The sequence below is a fragment of the Chiloscyllium plagiosum genome, chromosome 30, assembly GCF_004010195.1.
Source record: "Chiloscyllium plagiosum isolate BGI_BamShark_2017 chromosome 30, ASM401019v2, whole genome shotgun sequence".
In the NCBI taxonomy this organism is placed as follows: domain Eukaryota; kingdom Metazoa; phylum Chordata; class Chondrichthyes; order Orectolobiformes; family Hemiscylliidae; genus Chiloscyllium; species Chiloscyllium plagiosum.
In genome coordinates this window covers 28348357-28374363 of record NC_057739.1, presented here as the reverse complement: position 1 = coordinate 28374363, position 26007 = coordinate 28348357, and the positions used below count along the sequence as shown (strand labels likewise).

The 26007-nt window shown below is 39.4% G+C and overlaps 1 protein-coding gene across 11 annotated transcripts in view; it reads right to left on the bottom strand.

Annotated features, from left to right (window-relative positions):
• Positions 1–26007, bottom strand: part of gapvd1 (GTPase activating protein and VPS9 domains 1) — a 144995-nt gene that overhangs the window by 58592 nt on the left and 60396 nt on the right. For 8 of the 11 annotated variants that reach the window (XM_043720194.1, XM_043720192.1, XM_043720198.1 and 5 more), the window contains 5 exons: positions 20554–20640; positions 11655–11789; positions 8812–9004; positions 5597–5677; positions 1775–1935 (listed from right to left, as the gene is read on the bottom strand). In XM_043720194.1, the coding sequence (XP_043576129.1) occupies positions 1775–1935; positions 5597–5677; positions 8812–9004; positions 11655–11789; positions 20554–20640 (657 nt within the window). The remainder of the gene's footprint in view (positions 1–1774; positions 1936–5596; positions 5678–8811; positions 9005–11654; positions 11790–20553; positions 20641–26007) is intronic. The other 3 variants (XM_043720199.1, XM_043720201.1, XM_043720202.1) reach the window with 1 other exon arrangement.

The following is a 26007-nucleotide window of genomic DNA, read 5'->3' as shown; positions in this document are numbered from 1 at the left end:
ATCAAGTTCGAGAGACATGATTTCCCACGCACAAAGCTTAATGACAACTCATGAGAAAACAATCTACCTTAAGTAACAAAGAACCCCAGGTACTATTACTAGCATTTTTTTTTTTGAAACTTCAAACATTATATTTCTAGGTCCTATTTATGTACAGTTAAGTTTACTTTACATTATCAACTTGTGAATTACATAATCTACTGCATCCATGAAATGACCCATATTTCAGCAGCTCCTCATCACAACCTTTATTTAATCCTTCCAGTCTCAGCTGTTCATGACAAATTCCTCATCTTTTGCATTCTCCAAGGTTGTCAGGCAGCATACCTTTAAATACCGGTTGCTGTTCTTATTTACATCACAATACTAATAAATCAAATAGGTCAGGGAAAATAATTTTAAAATAATTAATTTTCTGCTTTTGTCAATAATGGTTCCGAAGGCCTCCTGCTGAATAGGAGTATCTGAGGCTATGATAACTCAGAATTAAAAATATAGTCAAAGTTTATTTCTTGAAATTTCAGAAGGCAGAGACATTTCTCAAAACTTTTGACCATTACATTTTTGCAACCAAACTTCCCAATATACAATATTAATCCACACAAACTCAACATCTCCTTCTCAGGATGTCAGTTTGCTCGCTGAACTGGAAGGTTCATTTTCAGACGTTTCATCACTGAAGATGATACCTAGTATGGTGAAGAAACGTCTGAAAAACAAATCTTCCAGCTCAGCAAACAACCTGCATCCAGACCCTCAACCTGAGCTATAAATTTAAAGTAGTTCTGGGATTTATTTATTAATGAACCGAAACCTGCAACCCATTCTAAAAGATGAAAGACTTAACAGCAATCTAGGTTTGTTCAATACATCATTTCAGTTGCACGACACTAATCTTTTGCTATAAGTTCTGTGTCTTATGGTTCTGCTCAACAACTACCCGATGAAGGAGCAGCACTCTGAAAGCTAGCGCTTCCAAATAAACCGTTGGACTATCACCTGGGGTTGTGTGATTTTTAAGTTTGTCCACCCCAGTCCAACACAGGCACCGCCACATCATGTCCAACAGATCAGAATCTAATCATCATTCCTTGACGCTCAATGGCATGACCATCCTGAATCCCCCATTATCTACATTCTGGATTTTGCCATTCACCAGAAATGGAACTGGAACAGCCAAGTATGTACTGTGGCTACAAATGCAGGTCAGAGATTAAGAATTCCATGCCATGTAACATTTTCTGTTTCTGCAGTGCCATCCATCAAACACAAGTAATGAGTTTGATAGAGTATTGGCCACTTGTCTGGACGAGTGCATCACCAACATCAATCAGGATGCTTCCTATTTGACTGGAACCCAAGCCATCACCATGAACATTCACTCTCTTCATCAACACCACACAGGAACAGTGGTGTATACCATTTGCAAGATTCATCACAGTAACTCAAAGCTCCTCAGACATCACCTTCCACACCCTTAGTCTCAACCATCTGGGAGAGAAAAGGCAGAAGCATAGGACCATCATCACCTGAAAGCCACTCTCCAACCTGACTTGGAACTATATCACTATTCCTTCACAGTCACTCGGTCAAAATTCTGCAAATCCTTTTTCAAAGCAGCACTGTGAATGTCACTGAATCCCATTGATTACAGCAAGTCAAGGTGGCAGCCCACTACCGTTTTCTCTAGGGCAACAAGTATTGGGTAACAAATGCCAGCCTAGCCAGCGATGTCCACATCCCATTAACGAATTTTTAAAATAAACTGTTGTACCTCATTTTCTGACATCATGCCAGGTGACATCTGAGAGGTAATGCCCAGTGAAATAACCAATACTTCTTCAGGATGGACCTCCTGCAAAGGCTCCTGGCTTGAACTTTCATGGTCGAAGTGTTGCTCTTTTGCTTCATTTGTCCGGCCCCTATTCCTTCCAGCTGCAAAATAAATTAGCAACCAATCAGCTCAAGTCTCAACTTATTCAAATTACTAAGAATACAGATGATTTAACAGAGCTAAGCTCCACTTTAAAAAAAATTGCACATAATAGAAAGTAAATACAAAAACCTCAATGTAAATAACTATCACTCAACTAGGCACATCACAGATAGGAGACAGTGAGGTCTGCAGTTGCTGGAGATCAGAGTGGAGTGTGTGTTGCTGGAAAAGCATCCAAGGAGCAGGAAAATCGACATTTCAGGCTGGAGCCATTCTGCTCCTCGGATGCTGCCTGACCTGCTGTGCTTTTCCAGCAACACATCACAGATAGGCAAGAAGGCTAGTAGCAATGGAGTGCCAAGACACTGGTGCTTCAAAGATATTGTTCACAATCAGCTCTTGGGTAGATTTGGAATGGATAATAAATTTCAAAGCTTGAATTCTTGCATTCTCAGCAAAAAAACATTTACTCAATATAAAAGCATCTTCTTTGAGACCAACTGTTTGACTGATGATTTTATTTTGCATAGGTAGGTGAAGGACATCATGTCTTTTAGACAACCTTGTGCACAAATGTCCCCCCTCGAGAGGAGGTTTCCTTGTGCTTCTGGGAGAATTTGAACTAACTTGACTGTAGATGGAGATCAGCATATAGAAGTAGGCAAAAAATAAGGTGCATTAGGTGGAAGTGTTGGACAGTACAGAAGGGAGTGACATATTAGAAAAGGAATGGATGAATAAAGACAAACAACGACAAGATTACAAAATACTTAGGTAAGTAGTGTAGTGAATGTTTGTGAGCTACAGACATAATTATCAATGTGGGAATACAAAGTAATGGCAATAAGGGAAGTCTAACTTAAAACTGGAGAGCACTGGACACTTGGCATATAAGAATGCCAAGTCTGCAGAGACGACTGAGAAGGAATAAAGGAAGATAGGTAGGTTAACAATATAGATCAGTACAAGAAATTGCAGTGTTGGAAAGAGACTGAAAGAGACAAAGACAAAGACAGAGTTTATCCAGTGACAATTCAGAAGAAAATCAGACTACTCGAGGTTAATCCATAGTCCTATTTGTCAGACAGATAGAAATCCCACATCTGCAAGAATAATCAAGTGCTATTACTGGGACTTCAATTGGTTATGAAATTGAAGGAGTGCACTGTACCTTTAAGAAAGAGTGAAAGATGGCATGCACCTGTCAGGCACAAAGTGTATTGGACAATTTGAAGATGTAGCATTTGAGCTGTAACTTAGATACAGGAGCTCTTTTCACAGCAGTCTGAATTTAACCAGTTTACATTATGACCCAAGACACAAAAACCAAAACAAAGATCAATTTTATTGTTTTGACAACATCAAACCAATGAGACGATCCAACATTTTGGGGTATAACGAGCAGGCATTTTGGACAGCTAGCCAGAGAAAGAGCACCTTCTGCCATCAACAGACGGCCCGCAACCCTCTCTCTAAAAGCTACCTTTGTCACATGAAAAATTTGTACAACAGACCCAAGGAGATTAACAGAGGAGGACTGACACTGCTGTCTGGTTTTGAAAATTGATTTGCTGTAAATTTAATAGGGGTTTTATCAGACCAGTATATTGTTATAGAGTGGGAGGTCGATAACAAATCTTTCAGACATAGAAGGCTCAGAGTTGTAAATAGTTGTTGTTTATGTTCACTTTTGGAATTAAAGGATAAAATTGTTATTTTTTCTTTAAATAATGGAATTTGGGGTAGTCCTCAGTCACTCCTACTTTAGCAGATTACGAGGCGAAGTGAGCTTTTCTGTGATGTTGGTTTAATTAGGAGGATTTACCCAGTGTCATAACATAACTATCAATTAGGATAACATTAACACTTAAGCTAGGGAGTTGGGGTGGGTTCCAAAATGTGATCACGAGAATTTCCTTCATCAGCATTGTCTCAGCCTAAAATTGGCAGATGTAGGTGGATCACAAGTGTCATTCAAGTTCTGCACAGTAGATTGACTGAATAAAATGAATCAATGATTTTGTTACATGTACTTTACAGTGAAAAACTTTCAATTGTCACGACAATACAGCTCAATTTTCATTGTTTAAGAAACAGGGAAATATGAAAAGATATAGCTTAAAAAGAGAAAAGTCCATCTATGTTCAAGTTGTGAGCCAGCTCAGAACCACCACTGCCTTGCCTCCATTACGGCAGACCCAACTAATGTCGAAGTCATTGATGCTCAGGCACCATCTTTTGCTGCTGGGCCGATTGACCTCTGCAACCGCCTGCGCCAGACACAATTAAGTCTCTCACCATAGCCCACCTCAATGTTGCCATGATGCCCTACCGCAGGACCCAGCCAATGACAAAGCTGCCAATTCCCGGGCATCATCTTTTGTTGATGGGCTGACTTCATTGAGGTCACCTCACGGACCACTCCTCCCATGATCCTAGCACACTTAAATATCCATACTTTACAAAATCAGATTGGTATTTAGATGCATCACTTGAAATATTCAATGTAATTTTATAGACTAAGTCAACCATTTTGATGTTTCTTCAAAACTGGCTTGGCAACACTTAATGAAAATATTTATTAAATGGATGTCAATAATGTCTGAAATTGTTGCTAATTATTGTCCTGAGTGTATGCAGCTTTAAAAGAAAGGAAACCAAATGCATGTTAATTACGTCGATTAAAAATCATAGCCACTGCTTAATTACGTTTACACTTTCTTTTTTCATCTAAATGCAATCGATAGCCAACAAAGACCAGTGATAAAGTCATTGTTTGTTATAGATAAAACAGAAACCTCAAATCATATAGTACAAAAAGTGGCCCTTCAACCCATTAAGACTGCACCAAAAATACACTACCATCAGCTACACTAGTCCCCATTTTCCCACAAAGGCCCATAGCCTTGAATGTTATGACACTTCAAGTGATCACTGAAGTATTTTTTAAAGGTAGTGAGGTTTCCTATCTCAAGAAATAGTGGTGGATGCAGGTACAGTTACAATGTTTTAAAGACACTTGAATTAGTACACAAATGAGAAATGTTTGGTGGGATATGGGCAAAGCACAGGCAGGTGGGACTGGTTTAGTTTAGTATTATGGTTGGCATGGACTGGTTGGACCAAAGAGTCTGTTTCCCCATGCTCTATGACTCCTCTTCCAGACAGTATATTCAAGACTCCCACCACCCTCTGGGTGAACATGTTTTTCCTTAAATCCGCTCTAAAACTCTTGGCTTATCTTTAAAATTATGCCCTCCTTCCCCCCTTGTTACTGACCCTTCAGGTACCTCACTTATTCAGCCTCACTTTCTGGTTGAAATGCTCCATCCCAGGTGATATCCTGGCAAATCTCCTTTGCAATCTCCTCCAGTGCAATCAACTCCGAACATTTTCTTCTTTTCCCAGCTTAAACCTATCTCCAAATTTCATGGAATTTGAACTGATTTTAACAAGTATTTTGCCAAAATTTTTACACTATTTTTCATTGCATCTCATAAACAGATCAGTTTTCTATGCAGTGGTCACAACTGAAAAGCACCCAGAATACAAGACACTCAAAATGCCCTTTAGTAATTCCAGTAGACTATATAATATGTTCAAGATCTTGACAGTATTCTAGCATTTCTGGAAGCCTCTTTGCATGAAGGAGTTACCCACCAAATGGAGTAACAAGGGGAATGTGAGCAGTCAGATTTGTAGCTGAAGTATCCCAAGCAGTAATGGCTGCTAATTGTTGTCCTGAGTGAATGCAGCATTAAAAGAAAGGGAAACCAAAATGTTAATTAACTAAATTAAAATTCATAGCCACTACTTTTTAGTATATTTATATGCTCCTCTTCATCAAAACATAATCAATAGCCAACAAATATCAAGAATAAAGTCAACGTTTCCAATAGACAAAATTCAGAGCATGTCCTGATCCAAACTTTTTTCAAACAGTATTTAAAGGTTCATCTGCAACATCACGTCTAACTTGCATCGATTTGTGAGGATATCCCAGTCAAAACGGGACATAATTAGCACAAGGCTGTTTGCCAAATCAAAGAAAAATAAAAAGGAAGCTTTTTTCTTCACATATTATTAAAAGTGGTATGATTGCAATTGTCAGACTTGGCAGGATGCACTCAAAATATAAACAAGCACTGATCATGCAGGAAATGTTAGAAAATCAGCTGCAATTTGTGAATGCTGGATTCAGCCAACAACTCAGCATGCATAACAAGCATAAGGAAGGAGTTTTGTTTCACGAAATGAATATCACATGAATTACATTGTTCCTAGCAAATGAGTTAAAGCAATTCTGACAAAGTCTCCAGGAAGAAGAGGGGATTGGATTTGTTTTACTTTCAGTTACACATTATTTTGTCAGCATACGCAAAGCAGTTGTGATGCTGCCAAGAAATATTCTGTTTGATTGAAGTTCTAAGTAGAAATGTCAAACATTTAAAGATGAAAAAGCTAAATTAGTTTTCTTCACATTGATTTCAGTTGGCATATTATGAACAGGAAAAAACTAGACTAAAACATTACATTGCTAATCATTTGAAAGTTGCAAATCTAAGGTCTGATGCTTTGTTTTAATTTGATGCATGAATGGAAGCTCTGCATCATATTGAACGAAACTGGATTAGAAACAGGGCAAAATGAAACAGACATTAAAATTTATAGTTTCAGCTGACAATAATAGGATTTGAGGGAGAACTGAAAATAAAAATTGTTAAAAAACAGTGATCAATTCATCAATAAAACAAGAACAGGACTGAAGGAAGGTCACTGATCTTGAAATGTTGACTCTACTTTTCCTCTACTGCTGCCAGACCTGCTGACTTTCTTCAGCAATTTCTGGTTTTGTTTAAGAACAGGCCTGATCCATGTGTTTTTGCTCCGATCAGCAACGGGAAAACCATCATTGACCTGATCGTTGCATCACCATATGGGGAAGTTAGATTGTATCATTGTTCCTCAGCTTGCTGGAAACTAATGGGACAATTGTATGGTGATTATATTAGTACACCGATCAAGAATAAGTTTGAAATTCGTCAGGCTATTTGCCAAGGAAAATAAAAAGACCTGCTGCTTTGAGAATTTGAAATCATTAAGAGAAACATGTTTATTATTAAGTGTTAGAACAGAACTTGCTAAAATTAACCCATTATCCTTACTTGCCTTCATTAAGTCACCAATCACACACAAATTTAGTTCCCTCTTAATTGTTCTCTCAAGGCATCATCAGGACAATGAGAGGGGGCAGCAAATGCTAACCTTCCCAGTTCTGCTCACATCCCAAAGAATGAAATATTTGAAAAAGGGATGGGCAAAAATCAAGTTTAGCTGGGTTGCCCTCTCAAAAAGAACCACATGACATATGGCCATTTTGCGAAGGAGTTGGACAGCAACCATGCAACCACACCCCTATACAAATCAGTGTTATTAAAAGGAGAGTAGAAATCTTAACAGAAAGCAACTATTTAAAGAAAACACAAGTGACCAAGAAATCTTGTTTATAAATACACCCACTAAAAGTCATACTGAGTCATTATTAGAAGTGTGCAAGATAAGCAAACAAATTTACTTATGGTAAGGAGAACGTATGTTAAGTGATTTCATGATGGAAACAGTTAAATACAGTCCCTGGCAACCAGTAAAAAGCATGATAACATGAAGAAAATGCTCCAAAGGCAATTTGCTTGCTCCTAAACATCTTTGAATATGTGAATGCAGAAAGGATTCTTATTCATCAAGAAACAATAACGATACATTTCTTAGTGATGGACATGCTACACAGCCCAGGTGAGCACGTCCTCCAGCTTTACAACTAAACCATTTACATTGAAATGAATGAACGAGAACATAAATTTGCAAATTTGTTCAATGTATTATCTAAAAGCAAAGCGTTGCTAGTCAATACACACCACATTGTGTGGTAACATTAAACAAGAAACCTGCACCCAAAGGATAATCATATATTTGAAGTCTTGATTTATAAGCAGATCTTTGTCATTTTTTTCAATTGAAAACGTCTAAATTATAAGTGGAGGTTTCAAAGATATGTAACACTTATGTATCAAGAACGTGGCACTTATGTATCAAGAACCAGACACTAGTATCAAAACCAAACACAAACAAGGCTGATGTTTGGAGCAATTGGTACAGAAATCCCAAAGTTGCCTCCAGTTAAGTACACTATGTCCTGTTGCATAACTGAAGAAAAACACGGGGTGCAGGAATCACCCTTCTGACTTATTATAAATTAAACGATGAAAAAAGTGATATCTAATCTAACCCAAATCTTCAAACTTTGTAGGTACGTACTTCAAATGTCATACACAAGTGTTTTTTTTTTAAATGAGGCATTCGACCAGTGCCACACTTCAGGTGGAGTTCTGGATTCCCATTTCTCTTTATCTAAAAATATTATTCATTTCCCTACAATCTTGTAGTAACCACTTGAAAAATATGTCCCTTGGTTACTGATCCATTCTTGGGGTTTTCTATCCACTTTATTTAGGCCCCTAATTTTACACAGCTTAAGCAAATCATTCTTTGGGCTATTCTGTTCCAAAGTAAACAAGACATATCTATCCAATCTTTCTTCGTAGTTGCAAAAGATAATTTCTGACAACATCCTCAAATCTCCACTTTTATTGTTTTAGTCTCCAAATCATGAGGAACTTAACATTCTTTTCACTTTCATAAGCAACACTTTTAATCTTACGAGCAAAAAATAAGTATTCTGCAAAATTCTGGTACAAAGCACAAACGTATATATCCAGAATACTTAATCAATGTACCTAAACAATATTTGACATATTGCATTGCAAAATTAAAGCTACACTCCTCATAGGTTCAAGTAAAACAGCTGCATCTCGTACCTATTTGAAGTCTATTTTTTTTGTTGGCTGGAGTAGTTGCAGGGGATAGCTGGGGTGTGCTGGAGGGAGTCAGCTCAAGGCTATTGCTCTTCCCTGCTCTGGGTTGAGGAAGATTAATGATAAGATTCTCCAGAGCCATCTTGTCCTCTTCTCTTAGCAGGTCCCTTGACTTTACATGTCGTGCAAAATTAACCTTTGAAAAATAAGTTTAGTTTTAATTAATAAAAATAACTATTACATTTATTGCAAGCCTATTAAGATTCACCAAATTGCAACAAGCTTCAGTGATTATTGCTGATTGAGAAAAGATTACAAAGATTGTAAAGTTTACAGGAATGTTTTTTGCTTTATCCTTTTCACCTTGGCCAAATTTATTTCTGTTTAAGGCTTGTGCTACATTAGTTTCAGACTAGAATCAAAGGTAAAAGACAACAACGTATTCTCATCTTCTACCAACTATAAAATGACAACGGGATAAACCCAGAAATAACTCAACTGGTCACATCCGTGTAATAATTTTCTCTTCAAGAGTGTGCTGGATATGATTGGCTATCACTTCAAATGGTCTGGCAACATCTGACAACACCGCAAGTAATTAAATCAGTGGCATTTGGATCTCATTGCAGCCAAATGCAATGTCACCAAGTTTGTACCTAATGAACATAGATCAACAACTTTCTAAATCTAAAAGCGAGCAGCAAGGGAGGTTCAAAGAGATGTAGAAATCTATTTGCAAAAGGTGAAAATGTTTGGAGGACTTGAATACAAAGGACTGTAAATCACACTATAGCAGTATAAGGCCCTAGTGAGGTCATACTTGGAGTACAAAGTTCAGTCCATCTCTTAAGGAAGGTCTATTTGTCTTGGAGGAGCGCCCAGTCGATTTACTAGAATGATATCTGGACCTCAAGATTGAATGATTTGGAGAAATTACACAGATCATCACTTTAATCCTTGGAAATTACAAGATTAAGGATTAATTTGATCAACTTTCCATGATATTAAGAGGAAGAGGTTAGATAAATAATTAGTTAACCTTGTTGAGAAACACAGAATGAAACAGTATTAGTTAAAAACTATACACAGGTCTTTCAGAAGCAAGTTACCAAAAATCTCAGATGTTTTGAACTCTCTTTCATAGATGATAGTGATACGGAGTCAACTTTTGATTTTAATTCTGAGACTGACAGATTTACATTAGGCGAAAGTATTCAGGGCTATGAGGAAAAGTATAGATCAAAGATTGGCCATTATCTGTATGAATGACAGAACAGTTTGAAAGGCTAAATTGCATATTCCTGTTCTTATGTTCTCAATTGATTCTTACTTCTAAACTTATTTTAAGAGGATGATATGTGTAATCTTTCTACTTAAAACTGTTGGCAAGCACAATTTAGAACCTACAGCACAAAAAACAAGTTATTCAGCCCAAGTAGTTCGCAATAGTATTTATAATCAAAATATGCCTCTACCCACTAGTTTCCATCTAACCCACTCAACAAACTTCCATTCCTTTCTGCTTCATGTTTATATAGCATCTCCAGACCTGCAGGTATCCTCTTTTAAACATTTAAAAACTATTCATCTGAACTTCCTGTCTGCTCTCGGTTACTAAACTTCAATGTGGTAGTACTAACTATAGCTGCCTGCAACACACTTGCTCTGAAATTAACTGAATGCCAAACTTCTTAATACAGAGCAGTGGAAATCATTACTTATAGTTAAAATACCCAGATTAAAGTTTCATCTCCTGCTTTATAATTCTATGTTCAATTTTTTTGCATATTGAAGTAATAAGAACAAGAAATGATAATGCATAAACATATCTAATTAATGCAGCAATTGGTAGAATCTTTGATGCTGGTCACATTGAAAAGAAATAATTACTAAAAGGAAGTTTCATCTTAACATTAAAGCTTAACAAGGAATTTGAAGTCTGGATTGTGATGTAAAAAATGTCAGTACTTGAGCAAAATTTTTCCCAACGGGAAAACACAGATAAAGGGAAATTACTTTCAGGTATTAAGCAGAAATGGATGCTGAACAACAGATCCAACCCATATCCAGTGATCATTTAAATTGACTGCAATTCTTTCAGCACATTAAAAAAAAAATCAAGCAAAGTGACATGCCCAAGTCAACAACTGGCTAACTCCCTGTATCACTGTAAGAAGCACTCCTGGCAAGTAGAAAATATGGCATGTATTTGCCCTCTTAACTGAGTGGCATCAGGACAAGTATGGAAGGGAAAAAAGCACAGAAATTAGAGAACTGCAATGTGAAGATGAACAATACAGGTATGGAAGCATTTAAAATTGATATAATAATGCAAGTTTACTAAATTTGAGACAGATCTTTGATGGGCAAGAATGTCTTTTATTTAACAATAAATCTTTAAGTCACATATTTAGTCTACCAACCAAGGAATCAATTGGCCACATGAACTCTCAGTAATGGAATTAAAGCAGTTGAGGAAAATCAATGGAACAAACATGAGTATTTGTGAACAATTACCTACTTTTGAGCATCACTGAATCAACATAGCATCAGATATAGAGCAAAAAAAAATCAACTTTCATGTTTTATAACAAGTGAGGCACCACTCAACTGCAAAAGTCGTGTTATATTGTCCACAAATTTATGAAGGAAGTTAGACACTATTTTTAAAAGACAAAGTGCGAAATGTACAATACACTCAAGACAGGGTCAGGGTGTGAGTCTGACCACTCCCACCTCTTGTCTGCAAATATACATGAAGTTCAAAGGGTAGGTATTACATTCCAGAACAACACATAACTTGGGTCAGTACTAAGGCAAAAAACAAGCAAAGCATGTATGCTTACCAAGTTTACAAGTTGGTTGTGTGTCATGTAGACAACAGTCCTACTTAGTCCCTCCAGCAGATTCACTGAGGACATAGGAGGAGTCTCCACTGTACGACCGCCAATGATAACATCCAAGAAGGCCGCAACACAACTCTGTAAAAGTTTGAAGTAAAATATATTATTTTCTCATATGTCATAAAGTCTCCTCTCTGAAATAAAAACATCAATTTCACTTAAATACTATCACCATTCCTTACAGCAGTCACTTGAAAGACTATTGCTTGTTATTAATAATGGCTGGCACAATATGGTAGAAATAATGGCTGAGTGACTTCGGAGCAGAACATGACGTACCCAATGATAAAGATCAACTCAGAGGGCAAAGGTGATTTGTAATGTACTGCCTTAAACTTTCAGAAGGCAGAAGGAATTATTACAATTCAGGATTTAAGTTAAAGGAGTCTCACATGAGGTTCAGCCTTGGTGACTGTTTCCCTGTTACAACTGACTATCACCTGATGAAGGAGCGTTGCTCCGAAAGCTAGTGTGCTTCCAATTAAACCTGTTGGACTATAACCTGGTGTTGTGTGATTTTTAACTCTGTTACAACTGGTTCAGTTAAGTAATGGATTCGAGACAATCAACAAATGGGCACCTTTGCGATCTGGATCTTTTATGATGATTGACTAAAAGGCTGGAACAAGTGAAACATTTTCGCTCTGATTAGGTCAATCCTTAATAAATGAATTACCAGTATAGCCTTATAGATTGCACTGTACGATTGCCATCTGAAAATATACGTTAAGTGAAGTTGGTTACAGTAGGGCTCATTAATTATATCAGCACACCTTAACGAGATGTTATTTAGTACTTTGTTCTTGCAATTAGCACACTTTAATATGATGTAAACATTCTGAGTCAACATAACTGCTTCTATACAAAGTATAGCAGTTGAGCCATCTTAACTGGTGACTAAGAGAATGTGGGACATGGAAACGAAAATGTTCATAACTATGATTTGAAATCTTAAAGTTTAGCCAGCCATCTCGATGCCATGTGCTATAGTTCGCACTTTACATAATATTCAATGTTGACACTCCATTCTGTACCTTTAAAAATGATGAAGAAGTATATATTGATGATATTACAATGATGTAAAGAGGGAATGGAACTTGTTTACCGGATTAATCCCTGGAACTGTTTTACAAGGATGGATTGAGAAATGAAGTCTATATTCTCTGGAGAAGTGAAGGAGGGGAAAATGCATTGAAACTCAAAAATTCTTACAGGATGAGATAGTGGAGAGCGATGAGATATTGCCCTGGCTGGTGAATTTAGAACTGAGATATCATCTCATAAAGGGAGACCACTGTGTTTTGTTTTAAATTCACTCAAAAATTTGCGGGCATTAACAATAGGGTTGGAATTTACTGCTCACCCCTTAGTTCCCTTTGAGGAGGTCGGAGGGAGCTGCCTTCTTGAATTGTTGCAGTCCAAGTGCTGTGGGTAGACAGACATTGCCATTCAAGAGGGTGTTCCAAGATTTTTGACCCTATGACACAGAAGGAACAGCTACATTATTTCCAAGTCAGGATGACATGGAGGGAAACAGGAACCTAGTAGTGTTCCCATATATCTGCTGCCCTTGTCCTTCTAGATTAAAGTGGTCATGGGTTTTGGAACGTGCTTCTTAAGACGCTCTGGTGAATTTCTGCAGTGCATCTTGTAGATAACATACATTGCTGGTTCTGAGCCGCAGGTGCTGGAGGGGGTGAATGCTTGTGAATATGGTACCTTTGTTCTCTGTGGTGTCAAGTTTCTTGAATGTGATTGCAGCAAAACATATCCATGCAGATGGAGAGTATGCTATCACACTCCTGACTTGTGGAGAAAGTGAGGTCTGCAGATGCTGGAGATCAGAGATGGAAATGTGTTGCTGGAAAAGCGTAGCAGGTCAGGCAGCATCCAGGGAACAGGAGAATCGACGTTTCGGGCATTAGCCCTTCTTCAGGAATGAGGAAAGTTGGTCCAGCAGGCTAAGATAAAAGATAGGGAGGAGGGACTTGGGGGAGGGGCATCGGAAATCACTTACCCCTCAATTTAAAGCTATGTCCCCTCGTGCGAGCCATCACCACCCGTACTTTGGCAGAAAGACCTTAGATAGTGATTTCTCCACATAGATTGTGCTGGACCTGCTGAGTTTCTCCAGCTTGGTTGTTCCGGTGGGTTTGTTGCAAGAAAGAAAACATTGTGCATTTCCATAGCACCCTCGCTGCCACCAGACACCTCAAAGCACTTTATAGCCACTGCAGTACACTCTGAAGCCGAGCCCCCGCTGTGAGGTAGGGAACACAGCAACCAATCTACACACAGGAAAGTTCCTGGAAACAGCAATGTGCCTATGATCAGATTATCTGATATCAGTTGAGGGATAAATATTGATCAGGATACAGCAGGGAATTGGCCAGTTCCTCTTCGAAACAGAGCCGGCCGAAGGAGGGGGCAAGATGGTGGTCTTTGTGTTCACCTCAGACAGACTGTCCAAAAACACAAGGTAAAACTCAATGGGAGGTGCTCCCATTGTCTCACCACTCCAACTGCTCAGACAGATCCTCAGGAAGAGCAGGGAGTGGGATTTGAAAACAGGAAGTCATGCCAAGCTCTGTGATTAGTCAATCCTTTCTATCATCCTGTCAATCAGAGAGATGAAAATGCCATATAAATCAGCAAATACATTCAGCTACCCTTTAGGAAATGTGAGGCTGTCAGTGAGATCATTAAAGACATGGCCGTGTTTCAGAGACACACAGCTTCATGTGTCACTGTGAGCCAATGTGAACTGCAAATAGTTCAGGAGACACACACACACTCACACACACACACACAGGCACAGGCACACCCATACCCACACACACACACCCACACCCACACAACACACACACACTTACACCCACACACACACACACACCCACACCCACACTCACACCCACACCCACACAACACACACACTGGCACAGGCACACCCATACCCACACACACACACCCACACCCACACAACACACACACACTTACACCCACACTCCACATATCCTACGAAGAGGCAGGCGTAGGTGGGGCCCATGCGGGTGCCCATGGCTACTCCTTTCGTTTGGAGGAAGTGGGAGGATTGGAAAGAGAAGTTGTTCAGGGTGAGGACCAGTTCAGTCAGTCGAAGGAGGGTGTCTGTGGAAGGGTACTGTTCGGTACGGCGGGAAAGAAAGAAACGGAGGGCTTCGAGTCCCTTGTGCCTTGTAGATGGGCAAACAAGCTTCGTGGTTTCAGAAGGGGAGTTACTCACTGCAATATTTCTAGCCTCTGATCTGCTCTTGTACTCACTGTATTTTAGTAGTTAGTCCAGTTCAGTTTCTAATGAATGCTAACCCAGGCCAGTTGATTGTAGGGGATTCAGTAAAGGTAATATCATTGCATGTCAAGGGCAGTGGTTAGGTGGTCGACAATTGGAGATGGTTATTGCTTCGCATTTATTTGGCACGAATGCTCAGGCAACTTTTCAGCCCAAGCCTGGATTTTTTCCAAGTCCTGCTGCATTTGACCATGGGCTCCTTTGGCATTGGAGTCGTCCCGAATTGTACCGAACATTGTGCAATCATCAGCAAACATCCCCACTTGCCTCCTTATGAAGGGAAGGTCATTGATCAAGCAGTTTAAGGTAGTTTGGCCTAGGACACGATTCTGAGGAATTCCTGCAGAGATATTCTGGAAAGAGGTGACTGACTCCAACAACCACAACCATCTTGCTTTGTGCCAGGTATGAGCCCAAACAGCAGATTTTCCTTAGACTCCCAATAACACTAGATGCCACACTTGGTCCAAAGCAGCCTTATTGACAAGGGCAGTCACTTTCACCTCACCTCTGGAATTTAGCTCCTTTTTTCCATGTTTGAACTGAAGTTATAATGAGGTGAGGAACTGAGTGGTCATGCTAGAAAACAAACTGGGCTTCAGTGAACAGGGTAATGCCACGCAGGATCATCCACTCAGCATTTCTGGTTGAAGATGGCTGCATATGCTTCAGCCTTATCTTTTGCACTGATGTGCTGGGCTCCCCCATTCTTGAGGATTTGTTTGTTTGTGGAGATTCCTTCCCCAGCTAGTTATTTAATGGTTCACCAACACTCAACTGGGTGTGACAGGATTGCAGAGCTTAGATCTGATCTACTGATTGTGGGCGACTTTAGCTCTGTTTATCACTTGCTACCTATGCTGTTTGGCACACAGATAGTCCTGTTTTCTAACTTCACCAGATTGACACCTCATTTTTAGGTATTCCTAGTGCTGCTCCTAGTATGCCCTCCTGCACTCTTCAATGAACCAGTTGTTAATTTTAAATCCAAGACAGATAAAATAGTTTTGTTAAACAAAGAGAATGAGCCATTAGGCCAAGACATGGAGTTAAACCACAGATGTCACTGAATGGTAAAGAGGCTCGAGGAACTGAATGGTCTATTACTGTTCATATGATTCACTGGCTTGATGGTAGAGTGGGGAAATGCCAGGCCATGAAATTGCAGATAGTGTTGGAGTACGATTCTGCTGCTGTCATTAGTGCATACTGCCTCAGGGATGCCCTATCTGGAGTTGCTAGATTTGTTTTAAGTTTATCGCATTTAGCAGAGAGATAGTGCCACACAACATCAAGTGTTCTCAATGTGAAGATGGAACTTTGTCTCCACAAGAACCGCGTGGTGTACATTTACTAATACTGTCATTGGCAGATGTAGCAGGTACACTGGAGACGAACTGGTAAAATGTGCGTTTCCCTCTTGGTGGTTCCCTCACTACCAATTGCTAGACGGGATCTGGAGCAATATCCTTTGGGACATGACCAATCCAATCCATTGTGCTGCTGCCTAGCCACTCAGGACGAGTGGGACATGGCAAATCCATGGATAATGATGATGATGTCTGGGACGTGGGCTCTAAGGTATGATTCTTGGAGTATGACTAGGTCAGGTTGTTGCTCTGAGAGACAATGATCCCAATTTTGGTACTAGCTCCAAAATAAAGGGAGGGCTTTACAGGATTGACAAGGCTGGGCGTGCCATTGTCATTTCTAGTGCCTAGGTTTCAGGTGGTCCATTGGGTAGAAGCCAAGTAGTTTTATTTCTTTTCTTTCCCCACAAATTAATGACATGCTAGGCCATTTCAGAGGGCAGTTACGAATTAGCCACATCAATAGGTTAGACCAGGTAGGGACAGCAGTCTATCTCCCTAAAGGATAATAATAAATTAGGAAGGCTTTTCCAACATTCAACAATGATTTCATCATGGTAATCATCAGAACCTTAATTACAGATATTTACTCAATTTGACTTCCACCATCTGCCATGATGAAATTCAAACCTGGGTCCTGAGAACATCACCAATTTCTCTGGATTAACACTCTAGTGACACCTCCACTAGGTCATCGCTTCCCTTGACATAAGAAATTGCTTCAATCAAGACAATTGCAAATCTTTGAAACTCTCTACTCTAGGTATCTGTGCAAGTTCAACTCATTCAACATGTGTAAGACAGAAATCGAAAGAGTTCTGGAGACTAATGACATCCAGTGATATAAAGATACATGGGAAAATACCACAGGTTGAATGATCAGCTATGGTCTAACTGAATTGCAGGCGATCTGCTCAATGGCCTACCCAGTTATGTTCCTACCCAATGCTACTCTAGGAAGTTTGTTTCCTCCAACTTAACGCATCTTCTTCTCACAGAGAATGCACTATTTCACACTTTAAATGGGTTGTCATCAGCCAAATTTATTAATAGGTGGTTTTGTGCTGCAGCCCATTAAAAATCAGATTTAAATTGAACAAACTAATCTCACACAAGATCTGGATAGCCAACAAACTGATAAGACTTTGATCTGACCATTCTTGACTAGATATAAATCCAGAAACAAAATGGCAAGATAATGTCTAAGATATGCCATTCTAAAATCAAAGTAGACAGGCAGGAACCTGGAAGAAAACAGCAAGTCAGGCAGCATCGAGGTGGAGAAGTTGATGTTTCGGGTGTAACCCTTCTTCAGGGCTGGGGGTGGGTGCAGGGAAAGCTGCAGATAAAGGGGGTTGGCGGGGCAGGGTATTGTCGTGGGGATGGTTCAAGACAGATAAAGAGTACAACCCGGTTGGTCAATGGGAGGAATGAATCCGGTTGGTGGCAGGGAGGAGTGGAAGGGAGGGGGAGGGGCTGGGAAGGGAGTTGGGGGATGGGACAGGTGGTTAATTGAAATTAGAGAACACAATATTGAGTCCTCCGGGCAGTTGGCTGCCCAGGCGGAAAATGAGGCGTTGTTCCTCCAATTTGCAATGTGGTTCATTGAGACAATGGAGGCAGCCAAGGATGGTCATGTCGGAAAGGAATTGGGAAGGTGAATTAAAATGGGTGGTGACTGGGAGGTCCAGTCGGCCCCTGCGGGACCAGCTGTGATGCTTGGCAAATCGTTCCTCAAGTTTACTTTTGGTCTCTCTCATGGAGAGAAAATCATATCGAGAGCACCTGATGCAGTAAACTAGATTGGACGAGAGGCAGGTGAACCTCTATCTCATGTAGGAGGACTGTATGGGGCCCTGGATGAAGGTGAAGGGGTGATATGCTGGCAGGTTTTGCAACTTTGCTGGTTGCAGGGGAAAGTACCTGGGGGTTCAGGAGGCTTGGTGGGGAGAGTCGTGTAAACCAAGGACTGTTGAAGGGAATGGTCCTTGTGGAATGCAGAGAGGGATGGGGAGGGGAAGAAGTTCTTGGTGGTGGAGTCTAGTTGGAATTGGTGGAAGTGTTTTAAGATGATGCACTGGATGGAGAGACTGGTAGGGAGGTAGGTGATGATGGGGGGGGGTGGTCTCTGTCTTTATTGCATGGGGGGGTGGTTAGAGGAGTGGAATACGGAATGGAGGTGGTGCGGTGGAGGACTGTGTAAATGACAGAGGGTGCAAAAGCATGTTGTTTGAAATAGGTAGACATCGGAGATACTCATGAGTGGAATGTCTCCTTATTCAAGCACATTAGATTAGATTAGATTGGAAACAGGCCCTTCGGCTCAACAAGTCCACACTAACCTCCGAAGAGTAACGCACCCAGACCCATTCTCCCTTCCTCTATTTACCCCTGGCTCATGAGGCAGAGGCAGAGGAAGTGGAGAATGGGATGGAGGATACTCCATCTTGCAGGATACTCAGTGGGAGGTGTGGTCCAAGTAGTTATGGGAGTCAATTGGTTTGTAGTAAATGTCTGTCTGGAGCTGTTGCCGGAGATGGAAATGGTGAGGTCAAGGAAGTGGAGGGAGGTGTCCAAGATGGACCAAATGAATTTGAGGGTGACGGGTAAGTTGTGGGTGAAGTTGATGAACTGCTCCAGTTCAGCCTGGGTGCAGGACGCTGCACTGATGCAGTCATTGTTGTAATAGCAGAAGAGTTGGGGCACAGTGCCTGTGTAGGTACTGAAGAGGGTCTGTTCAATATAGCCAAAGAGGCAGGGACAGCTATCAAAATTAGCATTGTTTTACAAAACATCTTACTGAATAATGTACACAATGCTTCCATAGTTGTTTGTTAACCTGAAAATACTTGTCTGACTTTAAGAAATTAAAGTCTTTTTCATACAAGTTCATTGCTGACAAATTCGAAATAAAATAATCCATACATACATACAATTGATTATTAATATTTAAGATTTCTGGAGCTGTGGTGATGTTTAGTTTAGGATCTTATGACTTGGGGTGAATCATTGTTCTTTAAGAGCTATGAGAATTTCTTTTACATTAAACGCAAAGTAAACACCTGTCGCTTAGAGGGAGTCCCGTTGCGCTTTTTCCTTATTTGGATAGTTCTGTGAAGACCTTGCCTGGAGATTCATATAGAGAGCAGCGCTTCTGAGAAGGGCAGAATACAGTGAAACATGATTATCTCAGAGTAAGGACTTAATGATAGTCCCAGACCAGAAGTATTGGGATAAAACCCTGATGAAGATTTCATACCAAGCTTATTTAAATTCAGACATACCTATGATAGCTCCAGGAATAAGCTATCAGAGATTTCAGTCTCAAAAGTTAAAAAAGTCAGTTACCTGAAACCTAATGAGGTGTTGGGAGTAAAGGATTACTGAAAAAGTACTGTACAAGGGTTACTTTTCGGTACTGCAAAAGTTTTTTTTTTAAATTTGTAATGGGATGTTTAGGCATTAAAGTGATGATACTTTTACAGTGTATTTAAAACTGTTAGTAAAGAGATTTTTTTTCCCTAGTTCTTCTTCATTTCTTTTGCACAATGAACTTCAGTTTTATTGTTAAAACTAGTTCTACAGTACTGCACGCTTGTGTTTCAGTGAAAAATCACATCATTAAATTTTTAATGATGTCATCTACCAAGGCAGATTTTAGTCAATGACCTGACTTGTCCTCAAGTAACATGAGCTGGGATCATAACAGAATAAGGTAACTTATCTAACGATGAAGCTTTCCCCACCAATTTTGCCTTCACCTAAAATCTACAGGTATGTTTTTCAGGTGCAGATCCAGAGATGATTTGTTCCTTCCACAGCTCAAATACACATACCTTTCTTGAAGCTTCTTTTCAACATCATTTAATTCAGCAAACAGAATTTAAATATTAAAATTCCATCCTCTCCCCCACCCCACTTGAAAACTATGCTTACATGAATGCCATGTCTCATACATAATGCTGAAAACGTACACAGGAACCACTTTAGGCAAAACACAACAGATCTTGCAGCCGAACTTACCATCCAGCTCAAAATCACCGATAGCATACTGAAAGGAGTACAAAGCCTTCATAGATTACATTCCCTAGTCAATTTTGCGACTTCTCTTTACTTTATCTTAACAGAATGCAGACTGACTTACTTTGTCAAATTTGGAGAGACTATTCTTCAGCCGTGGATCTGCTTCCTCACTGCCAGTCATTGCCAACTGCTGCAAGAGTTGGCCAACCTAAACAGGAGTTTCAAAACATTGTAGTATTTGTAGCCATCAAAAACAGTAGTCTTCAATAACAATATCATATTTACGTTCAATTCTAAAGTTCATGATAATTTCATAAATAACTACAGAGATTTTCAAAATAGAAACTGGCAGTTTATGTTTGCTTTACTTATCATACCAACAGTAAGTTCACGGGCCCACCTGGTTTCCATATCTGTGCACTTTTTCTTTAATCACCAGTCTTAAATGTTTATCACCTCTGCTTCAACTGGAGTTTTGTACGCCATAGTATTGTTCACCATCTCTTTAAAAAGGTTTATTTTGTCTGCACCTTGATTCTTTGTATGCTGGCTTCTTAAAGACCTTTCAACCACAGTTAAGAGCTGGAGCTTATCTGCCCTGCCACACCCATGTTAAAGACTCTAAAATATTTCGAGAATATTTGCAGGACCTAAAATTCCAGAGAATTGGCACTCTCACCTGTCCAGTGCCTTATAGCGCTCTATAAATGCTAAGACAAAACAGACTGGGTGATTACTGGGTGTTCAGGCAAAAAGCATGCACAGAGCTTCCAGTCATTTGTCAATTTAATTCTCACCCTGTCCTCAATCTTCTACGTTGTTAGACTAAACTTCAATAGAAGTTCAAGGATTAGTCGCATGATTTCATCAGAAAAGTTGTTGCAGAATTCAACAATTTCAAATTATGAACTTTATAACCAAAAGATACTGTTCACATTTCTGTAGTTATTTATAGTTCTTCAGATTCAACTTATTTGTTCATTTTTTTCATTAACACCACACACTCATACCATCACTTGTCATTTGTTACTTCAATCTTCCAACCTATCAAAAGGCCTTGAATTTTGTTCCTTGCTCCCTCTCCACTTTGCCCAGCATCTATAGTTGCGTGAAACCTGCTGCACCTGTAACATTTTCCAGATCTGACAAAAGGCTAACCTGAAGCATTATAGTTCCTCCCACTATATAAACCTGATTTGGAATATTTATAATTATGGAGCATTTATTGTTTTATTTTAGATTTCTTGCATTCACAGTTTTTGCCTCAATATCCTTCATCTAAAAGTGAATAACACTGTTCATGCATGGTATCAAAATATGTACAAATGGAACATCAACAATCAATCAGGAAAAAGGCACTACCTACGAGAATTTTAATAATACACATTAACAAGTATAACGGTTACTCTCTGGAAAGCAGATCGTGAAAGGTAATACTGAAACCAATCTTCAGTTAGTCTCACACTGAAACATAGTAAGCATTGAACTCTCATATACATCCCTAAGTCAGTGCACCTCTTTACATGTATTCTGATGAAATTCAAAGAAATGCCCTCTACCTGCGAATAATTAAAACATAATGACGTGCCATATTTTTCTCTTATGCTATTTCTGAAACACAAGAAAATTACAATTGAATTACACATAAATTTGCTTTTTGCATGCAAAGATAATGATAAACTGGACACTTCCTTGAACTGAATGTAGACAAGCAGGAGCAAAGTGAATTGAGCAATTAAATGACAAATATACTCAACTCTTCAAGGGACACTGGAACCTTTAGTTGTGTTAAAATCTAACTTATAGTTGCTTCAGAGACAATAGTGAAACAAAAACAAAAGCTATGCAACCACAGAACATAAAAGCCCGCTGATTAATTTGTTGATCATGAATTATTTACTCATTTGGACAGTGAGTTTCACTGCCTGAGCAACATAGCTGCCTGGACAACAAATCATTCCAAATTAGCCACTGTTCCATCACGTACGTGGAGAGATGTATAAAATACAAGCATAAACCAGATATTTTAAGAAGTAGTTGTAGAAACAGAAGGTACATTGCACTTTCCAAAATTTCCTACATTCCAAGGGCTTCCATGCATTGAGAATGGGAATTGTAATGGTGCTGTTCAAGATAGGAGGAAGAGTGAAAAGGGGAAATTATATGCCAGTCAGCCTGAGGCATAAGAGGGTAATTGCTAGAACCTAATACCATGGACATGGTAAACAAGACACAAAAGTTTCAACAGCCTAGATTTGCAACAATAGTGAAAGCAAAACTTTACATTATCTTTACATTACATTATTCAATTATTTAATTTATTCAGTTTACAGCAACTTGTGAAATCCACACAAGCACAAAGTACTAAAATTTAGCTATTAGTGATTCTGCAAAGGATACACTCAAGATTCCCAGAAGACAGAGAGTCAGAACTAAGTTGCACCACCACTTCACATCCATAGTCACAATACAAATAATCTTAGAAGTTATACTTTATTGAACAATGTGCAACTTTGAGTTTCAACTAGCAGTTTAGGTAAGGGTGAACCAGTAGGTGTAGTGTTTTTGGTCTTTCAGAAGGCATTCAGCAGGATATTGACTTGGATGTTCAAACAAGATTAAGTCAGCTGGACTGCGGCAATACATAAATATGTTGGAAACTGGTTGACAGATATTAAAAAATGTGTAAGAATAAACGAGTAACTTCAGTGTTAACAGGATTTAATAACCAGAGTACCAAGAGAATCAGCATTAGGTCCTTAGCTAATTATAACTAACATCAATAACTTATATCAAGTGTAAGATATGTAATTTTGTTTATACTGTAATACACAGTTATCTGGGAAAGTAAACTGCAAAGAGTTATAGCGTAGTTAAGCAATAAGCAGATGGAGTATAAATTGACAAAAAGGGGAAATTATCTACTTGGTCAGAAAAATAGGAAGTTTGTTTTTAATAAAAGGATTGACATTCAGAAAGGTCCACGTGCACATGACAAAAAGTTAGCCGGAAAGTACAAGCAAATGTGATGTAAACAGAGATTTACTTGTACATTTCTTGTGGGAAAAAGATCTGCCACACTGCTCACCCACAGCATGGCCACATAAACACAGGTGGCCTGGCAAAACACAAATCAAGCCTACCAACACATACAGAAACTACCCAGAGTGCCCCAGTCTTGCCCAACCAGGCTCACAAAGAAACCAGACATAGCCAAGCTACCCCCAGACCAGAGAATACACTTCCTAAAACAGCTTGCACTATCAGCTCCCAGTCTCAATTAGCATTGCAGTCCCAACACCCCAAGGGCATGCTCCTTTCCCACTGAAACCAATACCGCATAAACAAAGAGGCAGACAGAGAGACCCCAGAAGACCTTGCTCACAGGAAGAGCACAATGGGCAGACATGGATGCTAGGAGAAGGAACATTTACACAGATTTGTGCAGACGGGAAATACAATGAAAAATCCTCTAGAAGACATTCTCATCCACTCACTGAGATGGCTGGAATCTCACAATTACAAATGAATTGCTGCTACCCGATGCTTGGTTAACTTCCATTCAGTGTATCCTTGTTTTAATCTCTTTATAATTTTCACCACTGTACTGTAAACTGCTTTACAATTATCACCTTTGTGTCGTACCCCTATAAAATTTGCCTGTGCACCCTGTTCTGGGAAGAACGTTTGGCCATCTGTGCAGAGAATCAGTTCTGTGTCAGCCTGGTTAATTTCTCTTCCACGATGTCGCTTTGTTCAATAACTCGCTGGTCAGTTTCACTATGATCTTTGTTTGTGGTCTCTGATCCATTGGGCTCAAGTCTCAATTGGGGACAATTCTAACAATCATTTGGTGAGAATTAGGGTTTCTGGTTTTTCAGCAAGTTATCAATGGGTTTTTCTGCACATCTGAAAGTAATGATTAAATTCCAAGTATTTCTGTAACCAGGGTGATTTATTTTAAAATCAAGTTTTTAAAATTTGGCTATACAGAGATTGAGTTTTGCTCACTGATGAAACTTTTGTTTATTTTAGATTATTTACCTCACTGGTTGCAAATAATATGGCCTCAAAGGTCTGGTGTTTGTATTTTTTTTTTAAAAAGTCTCAATGGAAGTGCCCATGGATTACAAATAGACTTTTGGTTTCAATTTTGATTTTGAGTAGGACATCCCACTGAAGTCCTTTGAATAGGATGGCTGCGTAGAGTAGTGGTCCTTAAAAGGGATTGATAAATATCATGAATTACGCTGGAATGAGCGTTAGTCTCACAGCAAAAGATAAAATCACTGCAAATATTACTTAAAGTGTAGTAGACTGAAGTTCAGCTGTGTGGAAGGTGCAGAGAGAAACTATTGCAATTCAGTCTAAACATTGAAGTCACAAGAGATTTAAATCTACCAAGGTGTTACATGCCGGGATCAGATGTGATTACAAGAGTAGTTTTGGCAACTGTACCAGAGTGTGACTTGGGCAATGTATTAAAGTGATCTTGCTTCTTTTAAATTTATAAAAGTATGTTTTTAGTATTCATGGGATTACATTTTTGTCATAATAGTTTGGATTATTCTATTTTGCCTTCATTTCCTATGTAATAAAGTTCAGTTTTGTTGTTAAAGCAAAATTTACAGCATTAAGCTTAGAACACAAGGAACTTATAATATTTACTGCAATAGCATTTACTGCAATGGAAGTGTGAAAAGTATTGCTGCAATTATACAGTGTTTGTTTTGATCTCCTTACCCAAAGAAGAAGAAACCTGCCTGACAGGGTGCACTCAGGATCACAGTCTCATTTAAGAGACTACACCTTTTCATTTTTCTTTATATTTGGATTATGGACCAAAACAGAAAAAGGATACGGTTTTAAAAACCCTCTTGTTGCCTTGTTCAAACGTTGGAGGATTACTGGTCTCATCAATACAGTTGGTGTGCTCATGGTAGCTTTGCCCAGAGATAGTCTGTTGATTGTTTTTCTAATCAGAACCAGGAGTGTTCAGCATGACAACATCAATTGGTTCCTGACACGTGGACAGCCTATGCGAACAGTAAGGCCTCGGCTCTAAAAGGGCAACATCTTCTCTTTCCTTGCAGATAAGTAACAAAGAATTGGAACATAAGCTATTTTCACTCACTATTTGCTCATCATTCCTGAGGAAGGGCTTATGCCCGAAACATCGATTCTCCTGTTCCCTGGATGCTGCCTGACCTGCTGCACTTTTCCAGCAACACATTTTCAACTCACTATTTGCATACAAGATGCTGCTTCAAAGGAGTTAGAAAGGCCTGACTATTAGTGTACCATCTACCCTGTGAATGTAGGAGAAAGTGAGGACTGCAGATGCTGGAGATCAGAGCTGAAAATGTGTTGCTGGAAAAGCACAGCAGGTCAGGCAGCATCCAAGGAGCAGGAGAATCGACGTTTCGGGCATGAGCCCTTGTTCAGGAATGAGGAAAGTGTGACCAGCAGGCCAAGATAAAAGGTAGGGAGGAGGGACTTGGGGGAGGGGCATTGGAAATGCGATAGGTGGAAGGAGGTCAAGGTGAGGGTGATAGGCCGGAGTGGGGGTGGGCGC